Here is a 25,311-nt window from a genome sequence, read left to right as displayed (position 1 = left end):
GACGCTTTTTATTACATCACAAGACAGAAAAAGCCCGAAGAGTGTTTTTTTCCTCTTTATTTTTAATATCTCCCCTCAACTTTAGGCAACACTACAAAGACATTCAAATAATAGGACAGAGAGGTTCACGCTTCCCGTTTCAACAATACAAAAAACAGACCGCAGCATCCCTCGGAAATAAAATAAGCAAGTAGTATACTGTGATGCTGTTGGTAAATGAAGATAAAACTAAAAATGCGCATCAACTCTGAGCCAGAGGTGCGTAAAACGTCGGCTCCTTTGTCTCTGTGACATACCGCTCATCAGGATTCAAACCAGACAAAACCCATAATTGTTCCTCTTAATCAGTAATACATAACATGAGGCAGGCACAAGGAAGAAAGTCAAAAGGACTATAACGATTTAGTCATTTCAGTAAGTATTCAGTCTCATTTTCTCTCTTCTTCTAACCATACTCTGGAAGAAAAAAGATTACTAGGTAATATTATTTAAATTATACAATTATGGCTGCATACAGTGCTTCAGTCCCTCAGCATGCTACTGAACTGCACCAAGGAAGATTTCTCCCTTCAGAGGCAGATTAACTATCACCAGAGAAAGTCACCTTTGGCGGGCCGGTTATTTTAGACTTATTTGGAAACAGTGGGGATTTTTTTTGTGTGTTACCCTTTAAGCAAAGATCACTTCATGTACTGTGCTCGCTCTTATCTGACCTCCCTCACAGTTTCAAAGCTTCCTGCCCACTTTTCACAATCTTAGAAACCAGTTTCAGCAGCAAATATTCTGCACCAGTGTTAATTCAAGAGTCGGGATGATAAAACTGAACTCGCCCGAAGAGCAGCAGCGTCCAGCTTTTTCTTCACGGAGAAAAGCTGCAAATAAAGTTTAAGGTGCTGATGTTTAAACTGCACTGGAGGCTTTAACATCATAGCAAACAACACAACGGCACACAAATTAGTGGTGGTTCGTATACTGTGTGTAAAAAAAAGGAGTTTACTCCCTTTATTCACTCCGCACACTGAAATCAGAAGGAATTGCAACCAATCGTCAGCCCCTTCCCTCCTTCCGAAGCTTCATCCCCCACAGTTTAAGGGTAGATGTGTAACATGTAGAGTCAAAGTTATATTTGTACGTGTATAGCTGCGTGTTAAGATTGGTTTTCGAGAAAAGAAAGAACGTTTAATGTTGTGACATTCTACCAGTCTCTAAGCTAGTAAATGCCTCTGCTCCGGAGGCAGAGGTCAAGCACTCGCCGCCTCTTCCTTCTTGTCTTTTTTGCCTTCCCCCTCGCCTTCGCCCGTCTCGCTGACATCCCGTCGACGCTTGCGGTTACGTGCGCTGGCCTTGGATGCTGGCAGGGACTCCATGCCCAGGACCTTGTGGATCTGACGGAAAGCAAGCAGCCGCAGAGCATGCTGGGAACAGAGAGGATACAATCGATAGATAGACAAAGTTAAAGTGCTTACTAAGAGCTCATACTATGAGAGATGCTTATACATAATTAACAGTGATAAAACAGAAAATAGAGTAAAAATTAAGTTTAAAAAGTGAGACTGATACTGTGTGAGAGTCGTGCAAATTGCATTAATATATAATATGCACAATAAGAAAGCATGAAGGTATAATAGAGAAACACAGGTGTGTTCACCTGTCACAGAACGAGAAGTTATTACAGTTTTACAGAGGATGTTATGAACAACTTCCTGAATGTTCTTTATGGCAGTGGGGTTGAACATGAGAAGTCTGAGCAGGAATGGGAATCCAGTACTCTACTTCCTTGGACTTATTAGCCTGCCTGCCTGTGAATCCTGCTCAGTGGTGCCAGTTGTGCTACAATCAGTCGATTTCAGACGTATCAGAGGAGAAAAATATGGACATTACTTTTATTTTTACTGCAAAAAGGGACGACAGCACGATGGCAAACTGAACCCAGGACAGAAACAACTGCATCGTACTGCTAACACACACAACGTTGGCTCTTTGCAAGCATCTGCACAGACGGCATGCTAACGCTAAGCTAGCCAAGAACCCAGAGTAAAAGCTGAGCGAACGCCGACCCCGGGCTGCAGCTCAGCTTCTACCCGTTGGTGTTTCTAAAGTAGAATCGCCATGGCGATCGCATTAAAGCGTCTTTGTGCTGGTTCTTATTTTTGCTTTGCGTTTTCCCACCTAAATGCTAAGACAAAGGTCACACGTGTGTCCTCATTAGGACAGGGATTTGTGTTAATCTGCATGAATGACGAACGTAACGTCTTTTTGATATGTTGCTTAGCAACGGTGACTCTCAAAGCGGAGCGATAAGACAACGAGAAGGGACTGAATCAATATTGGAATCGGGTTCGCTAAATTCCCATCCCTACTTGTTAGTGCCTATGATGGTCTCAGGTGTACAGCTGTGTGTGGGTACCTGTGCACTGGCAGTGATGTCCTCTCTCGCTTGAAGTTCCATGCTTTCCAAAGCATCTGTTGGCTCCTTCTCACAGGGGTCCATCAGACCTGGTCCGTCTGAGTGAAGGGAGGAGAAAGAGAGTTAATTGCTATTTTGTAGCAGCTCAAAGGGAAGCAAATGCGACTAAGCTCTGCACGTGGCATTCATCGACTGCTTTCCTTAGCGCGCGTGTGTGTGTGTGACCTGGCAGCAGGATGCCGGTGGAGATGCACTCCAGGACTCTGCGCATTGCCTCCCCTGGGCTAAGTGGGCCTGTGGCACTGCTGATAACCTTCTCCACCAGCAGCTCCATCGCCTGGAAGAAGACATCACATGTCACGTGTATACTGTCGTACTGCCTGTCCATTAAACACCAGCTTAGGACATTTGAAACTATCGCCTCCCACACAGTCCAATCGAGTCTGACCGAGTTATGAATGCTCAGCATGCTTTTCATAATGTTCCTTCGCAGATCGACCAAGCAGACAAACGACAAGACAAATGAAAGAGAGAAAACCTCATCAATAAGCAAAAACAGGATAAATGAAGCCACTTACCCAGCAGGGGATCTTCCCCCAGGTGGGAACCCGCTGACATAAATCTCTCAACACCCGAATGATGATCACACAGGACTGCAGACCGTTGGCACGAGCCTCCAGAAACAAAGCAGACAAAAAAGCCTATGCAGTCATGTTCAAAAGGATGTCTGAGGGTATAATAAAAATATCAGCTTCTAAATTATTTACATGCAACCTGAGATGGACAACAACGCGACATATTGCACAGTCATCACTTATTTAACAAAAAACACTAAAAGCAACGACTCAGTAGATTGTAGAAACATATTTAGCTTCAATAAATAGAAGTGGTGGCTTTCTGTATGACTTTGTAAGTCTGCTGCGTGGGAATTTTTGGTGCAACGTATCTCGATGTTCGCCGGTCTGCAACGCTGCAAAGCTAAGCTCGTGTTCTCTCTGCAGAGAAGAAATGTTCTCGAAACAAGCCGTACCACACTTTTTCTAACTGTACGGTCATGAACGTTAACATCTCACATGCTGAGTGAGGCCTGCAGAGTCTGAGGTGTGGCTTATGGGTTTTCTGCAATTTCTGAGCATTGTACGTCTGAATGCTTCCATTACAGTTCAGTTATCTCGGTAAAGCTCTGAATCACAACAACAGCCTCTTGCAGCCGTTTGTAAAGAATCACCTTCCCTTCTTATACTGGACCAAGTGTACCTGTTCATCTGTCGCAGACGCTGAGCGTGCTCAGACGCTGCACCCTGCATTTCTTTCTTTCTGCGACTACAGCTGCTGTGATAAAGGAAGGATGGGACTTTTGCCCAAAGATACAGTCTGTCAAACCAAGAAAATGTCTCATCATGATAAAGTTATCTGGTTAAACAGAATTACTCCTGTGGTGAAACAGAAACTAGAACACTTATCACTGCAGAGGAACAACACAGAGCGATGTGAAGCACCTGAGAAGTAACGAAACAGCAGCACAAACCACAGAGAGAGCAGCCAGTGGGCTGGCAGCATCTTCCTCTTACCAGAAACCACCGGTGAAACAAAATCTCACGATCTGTTTCACCAGCACCTTTATGAACGTAGCTCAGAGATAACGACATGTCATGGGAAAAGCCTGGGTGGCAGCCTCGCGTGCTTGAAAACAAAAACAGGCGATTCAATCCCGGCTCGCAGCTCCGCTCATGTGACCTCAGCAGCTTACAAACAGCGTGGGGCAACGTCTCACACACCTTGACCGCCGCAACCGGAAATGACCCAGATTTTGTTTCATGCACCGGCTCACATGATTAACTGTGGATCAACGACTCTCAGAGGGGACCGCTCGGGAGCCGCTCGGATGACCCGTGAAAATCTCTTCGCGAATCAAAAAATAAGTCCAACTGCCTTAATTTCAAACACTCACCACGGCCATAATCACTAAAAGCTGCTTTAAGTGTCTTTCATTTAACTGCACAGCTTATCAGAACAGTTAAAGGGAAACTGAACGTACACACACACATACCTGAAACCATTTGGCATGGCGCAGAGCAGCTAGATATTCCAGGCATTTCTTCTTATTCAGGAGATCAGGAGGATCCTTCTCAGCCACATCTGTAGGAGATAACGTACTGACTTCATGACTTACAGCCAAACCAGCGCAAAGCCCACATACTGACTGCACTACCTAAGTGTAGGTGTTGTATCTCTTGACGTACAGTCACTGATCAGAGATGTAAGAGTGAGAGTACCTCACAAGGAGAAACATTTCCATCAGTCCTTAAATTCTCTGGTTTGAAGTTGATGGATGAGAAAATGAATGAGGGGGAAAGATGAATGAGAAGGGAGGCATCGAATAAGAATACAGGCACGTGTAAACCAGGAGGAAATCCAAAGGATGCTTTTTACATGATGACTAATTCCCGCTCAGTTTAATGCCGACTTGTGTACGCTCACAGTCCGAGTGCTGCTGTCTTTGGTGAAACTCTGGTGGACTTTGAGACATGGAGAATTAAAAAACCTGTATGCTACAAAGCCCACCGAAGCTGGTTTTCCTCCCCCTGCACATACACTCATGCCACTTTATTAGGTATACCTCAGCAGTACTGCGCTGGACCCCTTTTGCTCAGCCTCGACTCTTCATAGCATAGATTGACTAATGTGCTGGAAACATTGCTACAGTTGCTGCAGGTTATCAGGTGCACATTTACGAGGTGGCTCCCTTTGCACCACATCCTCAAGGCGCCCTACTTCTACTGCAATCTGATGGTTATGGAGGTTATTTGAGTACCATGCACTCGCTGTCATGTTCTGCTGAAAGCAGCAATCAAAGCGCGCCCACAAAATATCCCCCACCCCATTACACCACCAGCCTAATGGGGTGGGGGCGTAACGTGCACTCAGAGGTGCTCTTCTGCACACCGTGTTTTGGTTTTCGTTTGTTTTTTTAAATTTACCGTTGGCTTCCTGTTAGCTCGAGGCAGTCTGGCCATTTCTCTGAGAACCCAGAGAACTGCTGAATCCCAGCAGATCAACACTTTGTGAAATGCCCAAACCAGTAAAACCATTCCCTGTTCAAAAGTCACTTAAGTCACCTGTCTTCCCCGTTCTTGAGTTTCTAAATATGATTGGCTAATTAGATATTTGTATCGTTGAGCAGCAGAAAAGGTGTGCCTAATGAAGTGGCCAGTGAGTGTAATTCTGTCTCGCTACAATTACAAGAAAAAGAAAATATTTAAACACAAATCTGTGTCTTTCTTCGAGTCCTGATCAGACAGCGGTCTTATTATTCAGTAATATTAATAAGTATTAATAATCTTCCAAACTGAGGAAGTGAGAGAAACTGGCACAAAGTGAAAAACAGCAAAATCCAGTCAAAGTGCAGCACACTCCCACCAGTGATCACCAGACTTTTAGAAGTTTTCCATGATGGACTCGGAGCTGTGACTGCTGGATTTCCCCTGTTTGCCTTTGACGTTGGATGACTAACAAAAAGTTACTAAAAAAAAGTGTCTGATTATATCTTTTTGAACTTTTTAACTCAAACTTTAGTTTGGAAAGTTTATCATTCTGTAACAAATGTCTCAACTTTGGTTCCGCACTGCTTGGTTTCCTTTAATCTGTCCTAATTGTCTTTATAGCTAATTAATCAAGCAGCCATAGGGACAAAAGTAAGGACTGTCACTTCACTTCATATTTTAGGACAAGATCAACGTCAATAAGCAAACAACAACAACAAAAACAAGAAGATGAACGGAATTAGTCGTGGAGTGACGGAGCCTGTGTCTGTGGTGGATTTAGATCATGAAGAAAGAAAAAGGACAAAAAAGGTGGAGAAATTTTGAGGACATTTTTAAGACTAGCCATCTAAAAATGACACATGGTGGTCTTCTCCAGAGCACTCCAGATGAGGTTACTGATGGCTGTAATGAAGTAATACTGGGGCTTTCCACACTTCCATGTTCACTAGAACTGTAGCAACAACAAAGGAGATTAGCTTTCTCACAGGGCAAATGCAGAACATAAAGCAAGCAACTTTTATTTTGAAGTCTACACTCGCATACCACCTCGAAAGACAGACCCACATTTATCACAGCTCTCAGAGTGGGAGCTCAGTGTCAGTGAACAGGAGGGCGATCCTCCTCTGAGAAGCTTCATAAAAGTGGGTGAACTTCTCAGTGGTATGTGTACTCCAGTGTGGCTTCAGACGAGCCTTCGGCTTGCCCAGGTCTGCTGATACAGAATCGGATGCACTGATCAACAAACCCAAACAAAAAAACAAAAGACAGCGGCCACAGAAAACATCTCTAACATGTTTTCCAAATGTGAAAAAACACATTGCAATGCTGACATTTACTGGAGCGGGTGGAGGAGTGTTTGCAACACAATGATCTTAGACAACTTTGTTGTTTTGTGGGGGGAAATAAATGCAACGCTTCGCTAATGTCAGCTTAAAATTCCTCGATCATTGTGAGGCGGCGAAAGGACACTCCAGCACCGTATCATCGATAATGCCACACGATGATGCAAGGATGAGAGGCGAGGGAACGGGAAGTCGCTGGACCTCAAAATCCCCTCAGTGGTATCGTCGCAAAGACGGCGAGAGAAGCAGAACTGCACCGGTGTGTATACGTGAGGCTTTTTGTAGAAGTTTATTTGAACCGTTTTCATCCTTGGGCATTATCTGGACAGCTCCCTGAAGGTTTTATCTGAGCATGTGTTCACAGGATAAACACACAGCTCAGTGGCACAGAAAGGTCGGAGAGCCCGGCTTTTGGTTCCCATGTTGTGGAAAAGAAATAAAGAAGTTGGGGACTATTGCAGCTGCAAAAATAAAAAATAAAAAAATGGGGAAATGAAAGGCGTGGGACAAATGAATGCGTGATTTAATTCTTATTTCAGGGGCTGAGAAAAGACAGAAAAAAGGAGAAATCTCGACTGTGGGCTTAGTTAAAAGTCCCACATGAATTCTTGTGTAATTTTTAAGCCTAAAAATTCAGGCTGCTATTGGGTGGAAAGGGAGGGGGCGGGGTCTCTATATATAAGTGTATTACACACATAGCCAACATTTGGTCGTCTGGTACTGAAAGCTTTGGCTTCTCTAACCTTTCTCAGCCGCTTTTCCTCCTGCCTGCTTGTCCTTCTCAGCAGCAGGGTCCTCCCTCATCAGCGGCGAGGTGAGAGATATGGTCACCTGCATTTTGGGCTCCTTGCTTGAAAATATCACGATGTTCGCCTCCTCGGGGTGAGCCTGCACCTCATACTGATCTTCAGAAAAAGTCTGCCGGTTAAAAGGACACTTGGGATTACTCACTACAGAGGAGAAGTGGCGTAGGGACAATGAATAGCCTTGTTTGGCAGTAATACAGGGACGGACTGAAATATTTTAACTCAACTTCTTTCTTTCTTTTTTGTCCCCTTCAAGACAATTTAGTTCCCTTATTTAAAAAGCTCAAAAGCTGTTCATCGACAGTAACTTTGTAGCCATAATGCTTATTAAAAGAAAGGGGCTGCTAAGGAAGAAAAGTCCCATCTCACTCTGTAGGGTTCAGGTGTCATAACCAGGCAGTAAGTCTAAAGATCAGTGAAAAGCACCTGCAGTCAAACACTCGTGGCAGCTACAGCAGGAGGAAGAAATGGTGAATAATTACAACACATCGCAACCTCGTTTCCTCTGTCTTGCGAACGTTACTCTGAAAGCAGCAACGATTTAAAAATGCACACTGGTCTTCCCGCTCGGCCTCTGGCAGCTCGGCCGTGAACATGAAAGGACCTCCCCCAAAGCCACAAATCACACAGTATCCCCACAAAGTTGTGTCTCTTTACTCTTCAACGCGACATTCAGCTTTTAAATTCTCGCTGCAAAGACGTTTTTAATTTTGTACAGTCACGTTAAAAATAAAAGCACACTTTCTTTAGCTTATACAGCTTCACTTATCAGGACTTAATCTGGTCATTAGGTCTTAATTTAAACACAATCTCAGAATGGCATCACATATTACTCAGTGTCAGTATCTATTTAACAAAACATTTATCCAAATGCAGAAGCCGTGCGTGGAAATCTTACTCCACCCTCGCTGCTTTCACAATAATTTGCCAAGTATGAAGCATTCATACGCGTCATCACAGTCCTCCCAGGAGCTCGAATACATTCATACGTCAAGACTCTACGGGCTTGAGTCAGCTTGTGAAATGTTAAAGTTTGTGTCAGTATAATTATAAGAAGACTGAGTGCAGGTTGCCAGGAGACTCTTATCTCTAAAATCTTTTTGCAACGCTGCGTCTGAGGAAACCACATGACTTGGAACGAATTATCTCAGAGGCGTTTGACCACAATGCACAGCACCGTGTTTGATGAAAACCAAACGTATCAGCGAAAGCCCCTCAAACCAGCTGTTAAACGCAGCTGATGATTTGGGCTTGTTTCACAGCCACAGCACCCAGGAAACCATGAGGGCAGATATACGTCCCCACAAAGGTTTCTCAGATCAGCTGTCCTGTCCCTCCTTGTTGTCCCCAAACTGAGAGTGTGGGTGTTAATATTGTTTACGGTACTGTTACTTTCCTTCTTGGTTAAGATGTCTTTTTGTATTTTATTACAGTCTTTTAACTGGACCGCACCTCGGTCGGCTGTGTTGGATTGGCGCCGTCTGCCTGACAGCCAAAGCTTGCCCAAATATTGGAGTCGTGCAACAGGACAGTGACCCAAAGAGCAGAATGACCGACAAGAGAAGGTGCACAGACGTCAGCCTTAAGAGAGCTGTGCACAAACCTCAATGAGGTGAAGCGATGCTGGAAAGACGAGTGAATCAAAATGCCTCTACAATGACGTAAAGGACTGACAGTCATACAGAAATGATTGAATCATAGGGTGTCCTACATGTTTCCACACTCTGCTTCTGCATTTTAATTTCATTTTTGTTAAACAGACGAACACGCAATGCACTACGACACGCTTTGTTGCTCATCCCTCTAAGGACACGAGTATTTTTATTACGTCCTGACAAGGATAACCGTGGCCCGGGTGTACTTTCCTCTTATCACGACTGTACGTGTGGATGACAAACTGCTTTTTTCTGGCTCTGGGGGACACGTGCATACAGTCACCTGCTCTGTACCTGATGAGCTGCAGTGGGATTGGTATTCGAGTTGCTAAAACCTCGTTTCCTCTTGTATAACAAACAGTATTACAAGTGAAAACTTCCGGTTTTCTGTCTTTTTCTTGCACAACCGTGAAACCTCAGGGTCCAGGCCTTATGACTAAAGTCATAAGTCAGTGAAGACAAACAATAAAATATCCACAGCGCCTGATAACTCGACTGCATATCGAAATATTTCTGTTCTGCTTTTTAATCCCACATACAGTAACTGTCAAAATAACTCAGGATCAAAGTCCCACACATCACAGAAAGATGAAACCGTTGCCTAAAGCGTGTCTTTTGTGAGATTTGCTTACCGCCAGCTCCTTTGGCAGCTGCTTGGCGATGCTCTTCAGTAACGAGATGGTGGGTTTCTTTGCAGTCAGCAGGATGAGCTCCACATTTCTGTCTCCGCGAAGCAGCAAGCCTTTGGCCAGGATTCCCACCCTCATCACGCCTTTCAGCAGCCGGGCGGGGCTCTCGGTCCTGTCAGGCAGACACACAGACACAGGCTTTGATTTGTTTCTGTTCTTCTGCTTTGGGAACTATTAGAAACGCGCAGCACGTAAAATAAATAAATAGAAATCACATGCTGGATAAATGGGAATTATCTGCCAGGTTTTTACCCTTTTTCATCTCCTCCTTCAGCAGCACCATCATCAGTCAGTGCTTCCTTCTCCAGCAGAGAGTCTGACACCAGTTTCAGGGCTCTCTCCGAGTGGGAGACGATCCTCTGAACAGCCTGCAGCTCCTCTTCCACTGGGTAAATAGTGGAGTGCTTGGCCATGATGTGGCGGTCGTCGAGCGAGTCAGGACGCCGCACACAAGACTGAAGCGAGACGGGAGGAGGAAGTGGAATCAGATCTTGTTTTTCTTGTTGTTGTTTTTCCAGGTAACAGATGAACAACAAAGATGCTGTTTCAATGCTCACCAGTAGAGGGGGCACTGGCATCCCGGGGCGGCTCATCAGAGGTGGAGGTGCCATCCTGCGTCTCTGCTCCCCCCAGTACATCTGCTCCTCCTCCACTCTCCTCCAGTACAAGTCCTCCTCATATCGCCTGCAGGAGGAGGAAAGCATTCGAATGCCATTCGTCAAGAATAATTTTTTCCAGCGGAGAGAGGCGCACGCTCTGTCTGCCATTAATAATACATCAGACTTATAAAAAGTCCTGCACCAAAATCTAGAGCATCGCCTAAGATTCAGCTGAAGTGAACCTGAGAATGTGAACAGGGAACTTTTTAATCGGGTGAAACGATGAAATCTGAAAAAGTCTGATTTCACTGTAACGTTTCTCTGGGGGTCAGTGATGTCAGAAACATAACACGAGTGTAAAAATAAGATGAAAGAATTTAATTTTTGCACACATTCATGCAAATCTGCCAGTCAGCTACTCAAACTTGACACATCCTCTTTGGTTTTACCTGTACGCATGCCCCCCCAGGTCAACGTCTGACTCTGACCTCATCTCCATGTGCCAGCGCTGCTCGTCATCTCTCTGCCGCTTCAGCACCGCCTTCTGCTTCTGCTTCTTCAGCTTGCTCTCCTGCAGCTTCCTGGCCCGGTTACTGGGTTTGATCTCCACGGGAAGCTCCGGGTTCACTTTCTTCTACAGAGGGACAGAAAACATGTGATGGACATGTTCTCGTCTACTGTCTCTTCACAGATTACCCGACAGCGTTTTTCTTTCCATTTCAAGTTTCCATAACGGACTTAAACCTCCGTTTGGTTCTGGACAGCTGAGATGGAACGACTCCGCTTAGAACCAGATTTTATACAAATCCATTTGAAAATGATCCTCATACAGTCTGATCTGCCCTTTCGTCTCAGTCCATCTGGGTTTAAGTACTTAGGGATTAACGTGACTCGCTCTTTAGCTGGCCTTAAATCAGCAAATTTGTCTCCTCTTATATCAAGGATCACATCTGATATTCAAAGATGGGGTAATCTCCCCCTTTCTTTAATCGGTAAGATTAATGTTGTTAAAATGAACATCTTACCAAAATTTTTATTTTTATTTCAGTCGATTCAATTATTTTTGCCGAAACATTTTTTTGTTTCACTGGACAAGATTATTGGTTCTTTCATTTGGGGAGGGAAGCCACCTAGGGTCTCTAAAACTTTGCTGCAGCGATGCAGATTTAGTGGAGGACTTGCATTACCTAATTTTTTAGTCTACTACTGGGCCGCTCACATCCATAAACTTTGCTACTGGCTAAAATCTTCTGGTTCCTCGTGGTGTAAATTGGAGCTATCATCATGTAAGGGCTCTTCTTTACCGGCTTTGCTCTATTCCTCTTTACCTGTGAGACCCTCTCTGTACACTGATAATCAGGTGGTTCTTAACACACTCAAAATCTGGTTTCAGTTTAGACGTCACTTTAATTTTGTAATGCCGTCTTCCTCGGGTCCTCTAAGCGACAACCATTTGTTTCCCCCTTCACTTTTGGACTCGACATTCTCAGTGTGGTGTGACAAGGGTATAAAACAGTCCAAACATTTATATGTGGATGGTGTTTTCGATAGTTTTCCCAACTTGTCTTCTCGTTATAATCTCCCTATTACCCATTTGTTTCGCTATTTTCAAATTCGAAATTTTGTTGCCAAGTGTTTCCCAAATTTCCCCTCTTTACCTCCAGAACAGCAGTGGGAAGCTACGTTATCATTTGTTCCTCATCACAGAGGAACCATTTCGAAACTCTATGATGCTATTCTGTCTTTTAGTAACCACTCTAATGTTAAGCTTAAGTGTACATGGGAAGAAGAACTGGGAATTCAAATACATGAGGAGTCTTGGGAACAGGCTATAGCGAGAGTACGATCTTCCACCTCCTGTGCTCGTCTTGGACTTATTCAATTTAAGGTCATACACAGGGTGCATTTCTCTAAGTCTAGACTTTCTGAATTGTATCCAGAAGTGGAAAATAAATGTGATAAATGCCACGGTTCTCCTTGTCACCTCGGCCACATGTTTTTTCTGTGTCCTGAGCTACAAGGTTTCTGGACAGGGTATTTTGCTATTATGTCAACTGTTCTTGGGGTAACTCTTCATCCTTGTCCTCTGATTGCTGTATTTGGGATTCCTGTTCGCTCACTTACACTTGATTCCACACATAAGGACATTATAGCCTTCACATCCCTACTAGCGAGACGTCTAATATTGTTGCATTGGAAGTCTGTTAAGTGTCCTACTATTTCCCGGTGGCTTAAAGATGTCATGTTTTTTTTAAAACTTGAAAAAATTAAATATACGTTGAGAGGTTGCACAGCCAAATTTTTTCACAAGTGGCAACCCTTTATCTCTTATTTTGCTAGTCTAGAGGTATTGCCTGTTTAAATCTACTTTTGTTACTGTTATATTCCTCTAATATGTTTGATGGTTGTGTTGATCTGTGTGGGACTGGGGGGGGGGGGGCGTTGTGGGTTTTTTTTTTTTCATATATATGTGTGTTTATTTACTTAGGAAAATGAAGAAAGGTTGATTGTATTTTGGTAACTGCAAGTACTGTTGTTTTCTTTTTTCAATAAAAATATTTTCAAAAAAAAAAAAAAAACAGAAAAGAAAATGATCCTCATTTGATTTCATACCTCAGCGCTCTCTCTTTAGCACCACCCCATGTCCACTTTGTAAACGACGGTCCATTATAATAGCAGAGACAGCAGGGTACGCTACTTTGTGGCTGACAAGATTAGATTACGGTCTCGCTCAGTCGGAATCCATCACATCATATTTGGTGCTCAAAAACATCCATAAAGAAAATTCCCTGGCATATCTCAGCGGAGCTGTTTGGGAATCACAGCTAAACTGTCATTTAAGCGCGTGCTATTATTCCACAACAGACACATGGTTTCAGTGAGGATTGTCAAACTCTGTTCCAGAATATGCAGCTTTGGCTCAGCAATGCTCTTCATTTCTACCTTGTACTGCAGCCTGTGCCTTCTTCCCTTCAGGTGCATGTCTTTCGCGTTGGGGTCATTGAAGCTGCACTCGCACAGTTTACAGTGGAATCGAATCACTTTTCCATCATCATTACGAACCTGAAAACGAAGAGAACTGGCATGAGTTTGAAACAGTAATGAAACCTTTATAAATGCAGCTCATAATGACGGGAAATGACGTGTAATGTTGTCACAATTAGGCTCCATGTCAGTCCTGATAACTGCTACAACAATCGCCTTCACTAATATTAGAGATCTCTTGGTTAACCCGAATGCTGCTGTGTCCCATGATGACTGGAAACTGCCGGCAGGATAAAGCTGGTAAATATAACCTCAGCATTTCACAGCTGCCGTCCGTCACTGGACTGCCATCAAACCCTTTTCCCGCCTACCTCTTCTACATAGTCGTGTCCCACTGGCTGGATGTCTCCCTGGCCTCCAGCTCTGTCTCCATCCTCATCCTCGCTCTGCGGTTCCATCTTCTGGACTGACGGCTGCGCAGGCTCCTCGACCTTGGCTGCAGCCACCACCACCGGCGCCGCTGCTGTTGCTGCAGCTGCAGCGCTGGCTGGCTTATTGGCTGTGAAGCAGGGCAAATGTTAACACTTTCAGGAGGTCGCTGAAGGCATACTCGAGGCTCGTTTAATGGAAGACGCAGCTCTTCTACTTCAAGTTTTAGAATATGCAGTAAGCGTTAAATGAAACGGCTATGGAGAGATACACGACTGACTAATAAACACTAAACATCGTTCAATGTGAACTAATTTAACGCAACCACAAAGAGAACACAGAATTATCCTTTTCTGTCCTTGCAGGTGACATTTCTCTGCAAACCGTTTAAGAGCTGTTAAATCTTCCTCATCTTGTCGTTTTTATTCTCATCGTTTATTTTTACAGGTTCTAGTCATCGTATTGTTTGCATAGCGTGCCTTTGTCATGTGCTCAGCGCTGTGCGCCGTCTAAGTCAAGTTGCTTAAAACAAATAGTCCCCACAGCTGCATGAATAGACTGCACTTCATTTTACTGATTTATAGAAACTAAACACTACAGTTGCAGCTGCAGTGCAAACGTGTTCAGTGTGAAATTGCATTTCAGTTTATTTTGTTTACGCTGGTACGATCTGCCTGCAGAGAGGAGACCACCCTGACCTCTGGCTCCTGGTGCGATGTTGGTTTTTAGTTCTAGTTTTATTTTAGTTGTTTTCGTTGATTCTGTGCTGTTTTATCTTATTTGTAAATAAAGCGCTGTTTTCATTTTTATGTATTATGTGTTTTATTTAATGCCGTCAGCGTTAATCTCGTTAAAATGACGTTAACGCCATAACTGCATTAAAGCGGCAAATCTCCGTTAGCGAGTTAGCGCGGATCGCCCCATGCGCGGGGCTGCACGGCGTCGACGCGTTAGCGCGGTTAGCTCGTTGACGCCGTGCAGCACTAGCTTTATTTTTTACTGTTTTGTTTTATTCTGTCGGTCTTAACGTATTTCCTGTAGAGCTCGTTGGTCCTGTGCTGGGGTGTTAAAGTAATAAAGATGGATCAGATATGCTGTCGATGAAGAGGCGCTACTTAGATCATCTGTGAAATCACCCAAAACATAAATATAGATTTAAACCACACAAACCTGCTAACGCAAATGTTTTTCCTTTGAATCATTTTTATTATGGTTGTTATTATTATCATTCTTAAGGTAAGTGTGCACTGTTCATCTGAATTAGTGAACACTGAATATTAAAGATCCAACATTTTATAACAGCTGAACAAACTTACAAATGACAGTTATTCTGGAAGGCGGGGGCTTCTTGACTGGTGTTGCTGTTTTAGCCGTGCTGTTTGCAGCCACCGGTTTGGGAGCTGCAGCAGGAGTTGCAGTGGTCGATGCAGAAGTGGAGGAGGACGAGGAGGAGGAGGAGGGGACTGAAGGCTTCCCGGCTGTCGTGGTTGTGACAACTGGAGTAGAATTCACCAACACCGGCTCAGTGGAAGGTATAGGTTTCCCCAGCTTGGTGTGAAGTTTCACCACCTTTCCGAGGTCGACAAAGACAGACACAAGGAGACAGACCCATTTAAGGCTGCTGATACTTAATCCCACCCCAAATCCCTCTGGGAGGTTTTGTTCCAGGACTTGGCAGGTCAAGTGGAACATCACATGTGTACGCCACAGTCACGATCATTACTGAAAGCATGTCAGCTGCTTATTTTATTCCTTTAATAACAGCAAATATGGACAGACAGAAAGATGGGGAGAAAAGCCCCACAGGGATGCGTACCTTCTGATGTTTGGACCCACGGATATGAGCAGCATAAGCATCCACTCCTGTGCAGGAGACGTCACATAACTCACAGCGTAACTGCGTCTGGACCCCTCTGGGGCCGTTGCTGGGCCCCGTCTGCCCTCCAGACTTTAGGGCTGCTTCCTTTTTCTTATGCTTCTGGCCCTCCAGATGCTCCCGGTACGTCTAATGCAGTAAATAAAGATGAAGCCGGTCAACAACACGAAGCATCTAAAACAGTCGTGGACGCTTTCATTGATATACACCTTTGAAGCAAACGCTAATATTCTAACGTCTTTTTTTGCTTGTATTTTAGTGATTTAATACAAGGCATTATATAAATTAGAATTACCGTAATTGTCGGGCTATAAGCCGCTACTTTTTGCACCAGCTTTGAACCCTGCGGCTTTTAGTCGGGTGCGGCTTTTCTATGGATTGTCCGTGATTTTTGTCATATCGTAAGACGATTTGTTTTGTTTGTTCCGCTGTTGCACGGCACTACGTTGCCTGGCGGAAGGATCGGGGTTCAAGAGTGGTATGTTGGTCACATGTCCGTCCGCCAGGCAACGTAGTGCCGTATGAAGTAGCGCGGAAAAACAAACTTCAAAGTAGCGCTACGCGTTCAGCGGGAGGCGTGGATGACAAGTGGCGATAAACTTGCGAAAAGCAAGTTATGCCCAACTCCACCGGTGGAATCTGACAGTGTGGAAAAGTGTGAAAACATCCACGATCACCAACGGATTTCGAAGGGCTGGACTGCTGCATGATGGAGAGGAGGACACCACCACGGCCCTTCAGAGGGTGTTCGACTCTGACACTGACAACGAAGGAGAGAAGCTGAGAGTGGATGACGAAGCCATCCTGAGCCTGTTCGTCTCCGACACTGGAGAAGAGGACTTTGGTGGTTTTAGTGCGCAGAAAGAAGAGAAAGATGGTGAATGACTGACTTTTCTTCTTGTTAAAGCCGTGTCGCTGCACCTGAGCCTGAAAGGTAGGCCGGATCTATTTTTCTGGTGTGCTGCAGGTTATTGTTATGTACTACATTTGTTACTCATTTATGAAGCACAGTACATGTTTCGTACTTGTAATTACCGCTACTTGTACATATACCATAAAAGTTGTGCAAATATGTACCCGTAACTTGTTTTTCAAAATATTAATAAAAGGGGCGTGTCTCCAAACAGCCATCTCTTTCCTGACAATTCCCTTTGTGCATATTCTCTTACATATGATAAGCCAACATTGAAACACCTGCGGCTTTTGGTCAGGTGCGGCTAATGTATGTACAAAACAGGATTTTCCCCTGATTTTAGCTTGTGCGGCTAATATTCGGGTGCGCTTTGTAGTCCGGGAAATACGGTAATAAGGTGCTCCTATTTGGCGCTGTGTTACTACTACACAACTTCACTGCTCAGCAGCCTCCGTAAGCTTGAATACTGGGACAGGAACATATTCTCTACTGGCCCTACTGGCGCTCCAGCTCACTGCAGACTTCCAGAGTAGCAGGAGGACATCTGTTACTAGCTTCAAGGTCCTTTATAAGAAGGCAGCAAAATAGTCACGACAACAGCAGCAATGACTCATCTGATAGAGCCGTGCGGCCGCCGCAGATAACGTGCCGAAAATACTGAAAACACATCAGGGAAGCTCCAGAAACACAAAATTAAACATGTTTTCCTCATTTCTGATGGCCTACCTGAGGGCCTGCACAGCTGATCTTGCAAATGTCACAGTAATGAAGCTGCGGCTGCTTGGGAGGCCCTTTGGGCTTCTGCAGCTTGCTCTGGTGAAACGTGGGCTTTTTGTAGGTGTTTCCAGTCGGAGCGGTCACCATGTTGCTGCCCGAGTTACTCCAGGACGAGCTGGTCAGCTGCTTGGGTGGCGGCTGAACGGGGGCCTGCGGCTGCTGCGGCTGCTGCGGCTGCTGAGGTTGCTGTGACGGCTGCGGCTGCGGCTGGGACAGAGTCTGCTGGGGCGGCTGATAATAGGTGGGGGTGGATGCCGAGGTGTAGCCGACTGAATCATAACCAGAGTAGCTAATGCCTGAGGGGTGAGAGAGCAGAGAGAGGGACACGAAAGCAAGCAGGATATGGGTCAAACAGTCAGCAGTCATTCAGGAAATAAGCTGCGTTCAGTTTCATCCACTCTGCTTTCACATCTGAGCTTCAGCTTTACAGATGTCAGTAACACATCATCCACCAATGAAAGGCAAACATTTATTCACTGTAAAATCATTTAGTCTGAGTTTGCTTTCATTTGAATAATCTGTGTAACATTTACCGTGTTTCCCTGTCAGCTACATTAGCTTCTACCTCGCTTCTTGTTTTCCACATCCAACATGTCTGAGCTTCAGCTTTGATGAGTAATATCAGATTGTATGTAACTCAGCACGAATTAGCACGAGCCTGTGTGCAGTCACAGTTAAATGTGCAGCTAATTAAACAGGTTTTCTAGCTTTAGCCGATAGCTTATCGTTGTTCAGTTCTACCTGTAACAAAAACACATAAAAAGAAATAACAACAAGTTGGCTGAAATGTTAGCAGCTTTAAAGCGCGTCTATAAACCGATGTTGACGTCACCTGAGTAGGAGGTGGCTGCGACGCTGGAGCTGAACGAGGAGCCGAGCGTGTACGACGAAACTGGCGTTAGAGGCTGCTGGACGCTCGTGGACACTGGGTAGATGTTGTAGCTGGTAGACACAGAGCTGGAGGGGGCGAGGGGTTTCAGTGCTGTCACCTGCCTCTGGGGGGGAGGCGGCTGGTTGTACACAGTGGAGGTGGCTGGACTGTAAGCACTCTTCACTCCTACTGATACAGAAAAATGCGACAGAATTGAGGGGTGAAGGAAAACAGAGGAGCAGCAGCACAGGTGGAGAGGAAGGACAGAGAGAGCTGAAGGATACGAGTCATAGAGTTCGTGTTCAAGAGAGTTTCTGGCAGAGCAGGCAGGACGTGCACACAGAGAACAGTGCAGACGTTTTAGGCACTTATCGGGCATAAGGCATTGTTCTGCATCACATCCGGCGTTTCATCTCTGTGCCACGCTCACAAAGAGTCAATCAATACATTTCTGCTTCAATGATTTCCAGGGACAAGGAACAAAATAAAAACAATAAAGCTGCCGAGGTTATCGGCAACTCGAAGGAGCTCAGGGGATGTATGTGAGCCATCGAAAGCTGCTATCTGGTTTTGAAGGACATTTATAGAAGGAAAAACAGCTTGCAGGGATCCGAAGATGCTGTTCATACGATCAATAACAGCTGCACCACCACAGCAGCATCCAGCAGTCATCAAAAGTCTAAAGGCTCGTGACATTTCTAGAATAAAGTATCACTGATGAGTCACAGGACGCTGCTCCCAATCGAGCCGCTGCACCGAAAATCTAACCAAAGAAGAAGCAGAACGGTTCGCACTCGCTCAGCTGCTGGACTTTATTCTTCCAAACTGAGAAACTGTGACTGATATCGACGTCTTATTTAAAAGGAAAACTGTAACAAGGGCATCAAGAGCAACGTTAGATCACAGCCTGACTCGTGTTTCTTGGACACAGCATGCTATATTAAAAAAAATGACCACTCTGGTCAACTTCCCGTACCAGTCAGTCTTTTCTTTTATTCACAGATCTTTGTTTCTTTATTCACTGAAACCAAATGAGGTTAAACTTCCACGCTGAACCTTTTTAATCATGGAGAACGTAACAGGCTGTATGTGTCATGAAAAGTTCTCCCAGACGATGAATAGAGTTGAAAAAGTGAGAAATCATAGCAAAGAAAAATAATCTCAGGTTCCCTGCAGGGAAGGCAAAGATGGTTTAAAATGAAATCAGCTGGTTTGCATGCACCAACCTAATATTATTGTCCATAAAAAGCAGAAATCAACTCATGTTACACTGTTTGGACACTGGGAATGAAAAAGACTCACCAGTCTGGTAGTAACTCTCTGTAGGCGTCCTTTGAGCCGTTGCTATACTCGTCTGGTAGTACTGTTTGTTGTCATAGGTAGTCACTGCAGCAGGACGCCCGTAATTATAGTTGTCCTGCTGGTGTTCACAAGAGAGCATCCAACCCACACATATTAAAACTTGAGCAATGCAGACAATTTAATCGTGCACAGATTCTCTCTCAGGTTAAATCATCTGAATTCTAAAATTCCTCAAAACAAAACATGCTTTGCAAAAATCCGGCATGCAAAATGAAACAGAAGAGCAGAAATCATAAGAGAAGCGCAAAGAAACTGACCGTGTCTGAGTATACCTGGTACGTCTGTGGGGTAGTGGTTGGCTGCGGGGGATCGGGCTGTCTGTAGGTGTAGTCCGGGGGCGCCTGGTGGCTTTGGTAGGCCGGGTAAGGGGCCGAAACCACAGGCCGGGCGGCCTGGACTGGAGCTGGAGAGTATGAGGCGGTCACAGCGTGAGCCACAGCCGGAGCCTGCTGGACGCTGTAACTCGCTGTGGAGGGATGGGAGTAAGCTGGGGGAGGCTGGGTACTGCAGGACAGGAGAGGGAAGAAAGGAAGACGCGACATTTAAATGACTCAAAACATTCTGACATATCTCGTCACACCCACGCTGTCAGGGATTTACCACAGGAATGTGACAAACCAAGTATTCAGTCCAAAATATCCTTGTTAGCTGAAGCACAGACCACAGAGGTGAGTCACTAACATCAACATCCGGTGCAAAAAGGAAACTGCTATCACTTATCTTAGTTATTTAAACTGCAGCCAAGAAACAGCAGGACTCAAAAAGCACGGACACGACCACAGTGGTGATCATTTTACTCAGTTTACTTTACATACATCCCTTTACATGTATGCATAAGCATGCACCTCACTGCGTTTGGCACCGCTTAAATGCTAAACTGCATTTTTGTTTTTGGAGTCAGCACGCTGTGCAGCACCAACAACGCTGAGACGAATTTAAACCGAAACGTTTATTACAGCAGAAATGAAAGATGATAAACAAACACAGTTAAGAAGTAACTACAGAATACTTCTCATTGATGATTACAGTGAACAAACTAATCCGAGCGCTAACAGATTCAAACGCCACCTGACGAAAAGCAAAGAATAATGATACACACCCTCACTGAAACCACAGTGCGGTGAATAAATATGTAATTCATGATTTATTTATTCATTTTGCCTTTTTAGCTCATTTTTTCTCTTGCAGTAACACGGATATTGTGATGCATCCCTGTAGACCGAGCTGCAATGTCTGTATCGTGTTTTAGAAAATGAGAAAGGAGGAGCCGGGGAAACACCCTTCAACCTTGTTATGAGTGCTGACATTGCACAGCTGGTCCACCAGAGGGCACTGTGCAGCTGTTCTGCTGAATTTGGAGAGGCCACAAACAAGAAGCTGACTGAGAAGCGTCAGAGAGAGTAAACAAGTGCTTGTTAATGAAAATCTGTTTATTATTGTGCACCTCAAAAAAAGAAAGAAGAAAAAAGACAATTTTAGCTTTTTAAATCAAATATTAGTAACTAAAAATCCAATATTGGTCAGATTCTAGTATTATGACATCATATTGATATTGAGTCGTGGTGAAGAGGGAGCTGAGTGTAAAAGCGAAGCTCCCAATTTACCGGTCGATCTACGTCCCTACCCTCACCTATGGCCACGAGCTGTGGGTAGTGACCGAAAGAACGAGATCGCGGATACAAGCGGCAGAAATGAGCTTCCTCCGAAGGGGCGGCTGGCCTCTCCCTTAGAGATAGGGTGAGAAGTTCGGCCATCCGGGAGGGGCTCAGAGTAGAGCCGCTGCTGCCTCCACATCGAAAGGAGCCAGCTGAGGTGGTTCGGGCATCTGACGAGGATGCCTCCTGGGTGCCTCCTGGGGTTGGTTTTCCGGGCATGTCCCACCGGGAGGAGGCCCCGGGGCAGACCCAGGACACGCTGGAGAGATTATATCTCTCGGCTGGCCTGGGAACGCCTTGGTGTTCCCCCGGATAAGCTGGAGGAGGTGGCTGGGGAGAGGGAGGTCTGGGCCTCTTTGCTTAGGCTGCTGCCCCCGCGACCCGGCCCCGGATAAAGCGGATGAAGATGGATGGATATTGATTCTTAGCTCTTATCTCATCAGGTCCAGTCCAAAAAGGCTCGGCAGTGCCTGTACCACCTCCGACAACTGAGGAAGTTCAGGATCTCTCCAGTGATCCTCAGGACTTTCTATGCAAGTGCTGTGGAGAGCATCCTCACACAGAGCATCGCATCCTGGTTTGGGAACCAAAAAGCTCTTCAGAGATTGACCCGTACGGCACACCGCTGCTGCAGGACTGCTCTCCCCTCCCTTCAGGACACCTACACCAGGAGATGCTGAACTACAGCAGCTCAGCTATTGAAGGACCCGTCCCATCCCGGCAACAGGCAGAAGGTTCTGCGCCATCCGGAGGAGCTTCTATCCTCAAGCCATCCAGGTCCTAAACCAGAACATGCCCCCAACCCCCCCTCAGCATCCATAAGTGACTGAGACAGGACTTACTCCTCTAACACACCCCAGCCTGACTCTTCTAGACACTTTAACACCCACTTGCACAATGTACATTTTTCAGATTTTCAAATGTAAATTTCCAGATTTTTTTAAATTATTTATTTAATTCATTTGATGTACATAATTCACTTACTTACTGCACATAATGTCCTCCTGTATATATTCACTAAATGTATATAATGTCCTTCTCTCCTTTTGCACAGTCGAGGAGCGCGTCAGGATCCACTTCACTGCATGTTGTACTCCTATAACTATGAATGTGACAAATAAAGAATCTTGAATCTGAATCATTACCAATCACTTTAAAATACATGCATGGCTGCTAAGCATGTTTGCATGTTTTTGAAGGCACAGTAATTATAGGCAATGACATCAGTGACTCCAGCTGACAGCCTTCAGTGTCAGTCTGGACGAGAACATTAGTGGGCTTAAATTAAATGATGCCTTAAAGGCAGAGGTGTCACATTCATTGTCACTAATGGTCACACAGAGGACCTGAGCAACAATGTTATACAGTTCACTGATGTTTTTATGTTATAAATAAATCCAGGCAAAGTAATGAATTTTTAATGTTGTTCTGCAGATTTGTCTGCAAGTCTTATGCAGCCTGTGGAGAAGCTTTCATATAACGCAAAAACATTCATGAGGCGGATTAACTGTGCAGTACAGAAACTGGATGTACACTAAAGTACAGCCAGCCTTTCCTGCTCCAAACGATGCGACTAGTTTAGGAAAAGACTCACAGCACTGCAGCTGCACGCATCCGTTTGTCACGCCTTATCTTTGTTTGTTTGGGGTTCAAACTTCAAACCAGCCATGTGAATTATATTCTTTGAAAATACAGCAAACAGATACACAGCACTCTCTGTGCAAACAGTCCATCTCCCACGTCAGTGGAAACTTTGCTTTCGCTGCAGTCAAAGCTCCACTCAAACCCGACCTGCACTTCCCTGGAAATGTAGCTACATGCTGTGCAAACAATGGCCAATTTCTCCTGTGCATCTCCAGCTACGTTTCACTGCAGTTTGTTTTGTTTATCAGTGAGAGAATATCAATTAACACCTTAGTATAAGGAATAATAATCATAGTCGCAACATAGGGACTCGACATAGGGACATAGGGATGTCAACAAACTCCTGGAGGGAGATTGCAGAAACTACCGGAATGACTGTGAGGGAACGTACACAGAAGTGTAAAAAACTTCCCAGGACTTGGGAAGTAATTAAGTCCCAGCCTTTCATTTGTTTGTTTCGGGGCTGGCACTGAAACCACGCACAAGCACAAATGTGTGGAGGGTCACGCCGTGGGCTCTGCAAAGATTCAGCTGTTAGTCAGCTTGTTAGATTGCACAAGCTGTGGAAGCACGCCTGTCTATTTAGTCTCGCATGGGTGCAAGGTTAACGACACACAGCTACGACCTAAATTATGAAGCAGCTAAAGTAACGGGTGGGCCAGATTAAAATCTGTGAAGAGCAGGATTTGGTCCAGCTCGTAAGGTCACAAAAGAGCACACGTGTAAATCTATAGCACGATTTTAATTAAAAGTACAAAACAAAAGCTCTGTGTGGTTCTTGACAGAGGAATTCCTGACAGCCCTTCAAACAGGTTTCAACACAGCCAAAAGAAAACTGCTGCAAGCTCAGTTTATTTAGTGAAACTTTAAAAAATGTCTGCACGTCAAATGGTCTGAATCAACAGACTTCTGCCAGACATTTAGAGAAAACTTTAAAGAACATCACACCATGTGCTCCCACAGATTTCCCCAAAAATGATTGGGAACCCAACTCGGTGTCTTTAGTCGGGCACGACACTGCTGCCCTAAATCCAGGTCAAAATATTCGGAGACTCCTCTCGGCCTGTGAGTGTGCTGTAGATGTTTGGATCACTGCCCTGACATGATGAAGAACATAGTGAACTGGTAACTCCTGCCTATAACCAGTTTATCAGCACAGATGTGGTGTGCAGCATAAGGTTAAATACTGCATATTTTATCAGTGCTGGTGGCAGAGAATGACAGGGGTGAATTTTAATACAGGTATAGAAGACAAAGGCACAAAGAGGCCGCAGAGGAAAGCAGTCCGGTTTGTCAGGTTTGTTGGCTTAATGCAGCACAACAGGCAAAGCATGAAAACCTTCACAGTTCACTAACCGCAGGATGATGGCTCCATCACATCACTAATTGATTACCTGTCAAATTCAAAGGCTAAATTAAGCAGGCAAACTTGGCCAAATTATGCAAATGCTGCTGCTGCTGCTTTTCCGAGGGCCTCTTTGCTCTGTATGGCTGCATGTCAGATAAGTCAGAGAATGACGTTTGGATACAAGACCGTCAGTGGTGTCAGATCAGAGTTGGCCCTCTTTAATCCTAAACGCCGGCCAAAATCTAACCCGTCACAGCTGCAGCCAGCTCGGTTTCGTTACCCGGCTAAAACACTTCTTTCTACTGACCCCGTTTAATTATGTTACAGCACAGAAAGTGTTGAAGCATCGAACCAACTGGTGCAGCTGTATAGCGCTGTGGTTCACCTAATGTCAAGCTGCAAGCGCTGGCCTGCGATCTCGGCCAGCTAATGTTAGCTAACCGAACCAAGCGGGTCAAGCTAGCCGTGTATCCCTGCGCTGCCACGCAGCGAAACCCCACGGGTGACCGTGTCTCCGCCGATACACCTCGGCAGCTGACACCTGCGGCTCAACGCGCTCGCTGACACCAACCCACGTCACATGAATTACCTGTACTGCGGACCGGCACCATGTGTGAAGCCGAAATAGTTGCTTGCAGCCATCTTGGCATCTCCGGTACAGTACAGTGTGCTGACAAACAGCAGCGGAGCGGTGACACCGAAACTCAAGATAGTTCCCCCCCTCGACTGCTGCTAACGGTCACATACCGGAACTGGATCGGAAAGACACGAAACGGTTACAAACAGGGAGCTTTCAGCGAGGAACTCCGTGTGCGCCGTGTAAAGTCTGCGGTCAGTGTATAATTTCTATATATATATGATGTCCTTGTTAATATATATAGATTTTCATAACTTCTCCACTCAATCGC

The 25,311-nt window shown here is 45.0% G+C and overlaps 1 protein-coding gene across 5 annotated transcripts; it reads right to left on the bottom strand.

Annotated features, from left to right (window-relative positions):
- Window positions 1-42: 42 nt before the first annotated feature.
- On the bottom strand, window positions 43-25,121 carry zfr2 (zinc finger RNA binding protein 2). Of its 5 annotated transcripts, none has more exons than XM_040052602.1 (19): window positions 24,993-25,121; window positions 20,014-20,260; window positions 19,697-19,814; window positions 18,356-18,583; window positions 17,473-17,819; window positions 15,774-15,962; window positions 15,274-15,526; window positions 13,900-14,087; window positions 13,487-13,606; window positions 11,032-11,177; window positions 10,502-10,628; window positions 10,197-10,399; window positions 9,888-10,056; window positions 7,538-7,712; window positions 4,458-4,546; window positions 2,986-3,081; window positions 2,633-2,744; window positions 2,408-2,505; window positions 43-1,415 (listed from the first exon to the last, which is right to left on the bottom strand). In XM_040052602.1, the coding sequence occupies exons 1-19, from the start codon at window positions 25,043-25,045 to the stop codon at window positions 1,242-1,244; spliced, it is 3,132 nt and encodes a 1,043-aa protein (XP_039908536.1). In that variant the 5' UTR covers window positions 25,046-25,121; the 3' UTR covers window positions 43-1,241. The 5 variants fall into 5 exon arrangements, with proteins under 5 accessions (XP_039908536.1, XP_039908537.1, XP_039908538.1 ...); XM_040052603.1 differs by having other exon boundaries at window positions 18,356-18,580; XM_040052604.1 differs by having other exon boundaries at window positions 19,697-19,811.
- Between the last annotated feature and the right edge of the window lie 190 nt (window positions 25,122-25,311).

Source organism: Simochromis diagramma, unplaced genomic scaffold (genome assembly GCF_900408965.1).
Source record: "Simochromis diagramma unplaced genomic scaffold, fSimDia1.1 OVJJ01000419.1, whole genome shotgun sequence".
Lineage (NCBI taxonomy): Eukaryota > Metazoa > Chordata > Actinopteri > Cichliformes > Cichlidae > Simochromis > Simochromis diagramma.
The sequence above is the reverse complement of the archived record's forward strand: the minus strand, read 5'-3'. Positions and strand labels throughout refer to the sequence as shown.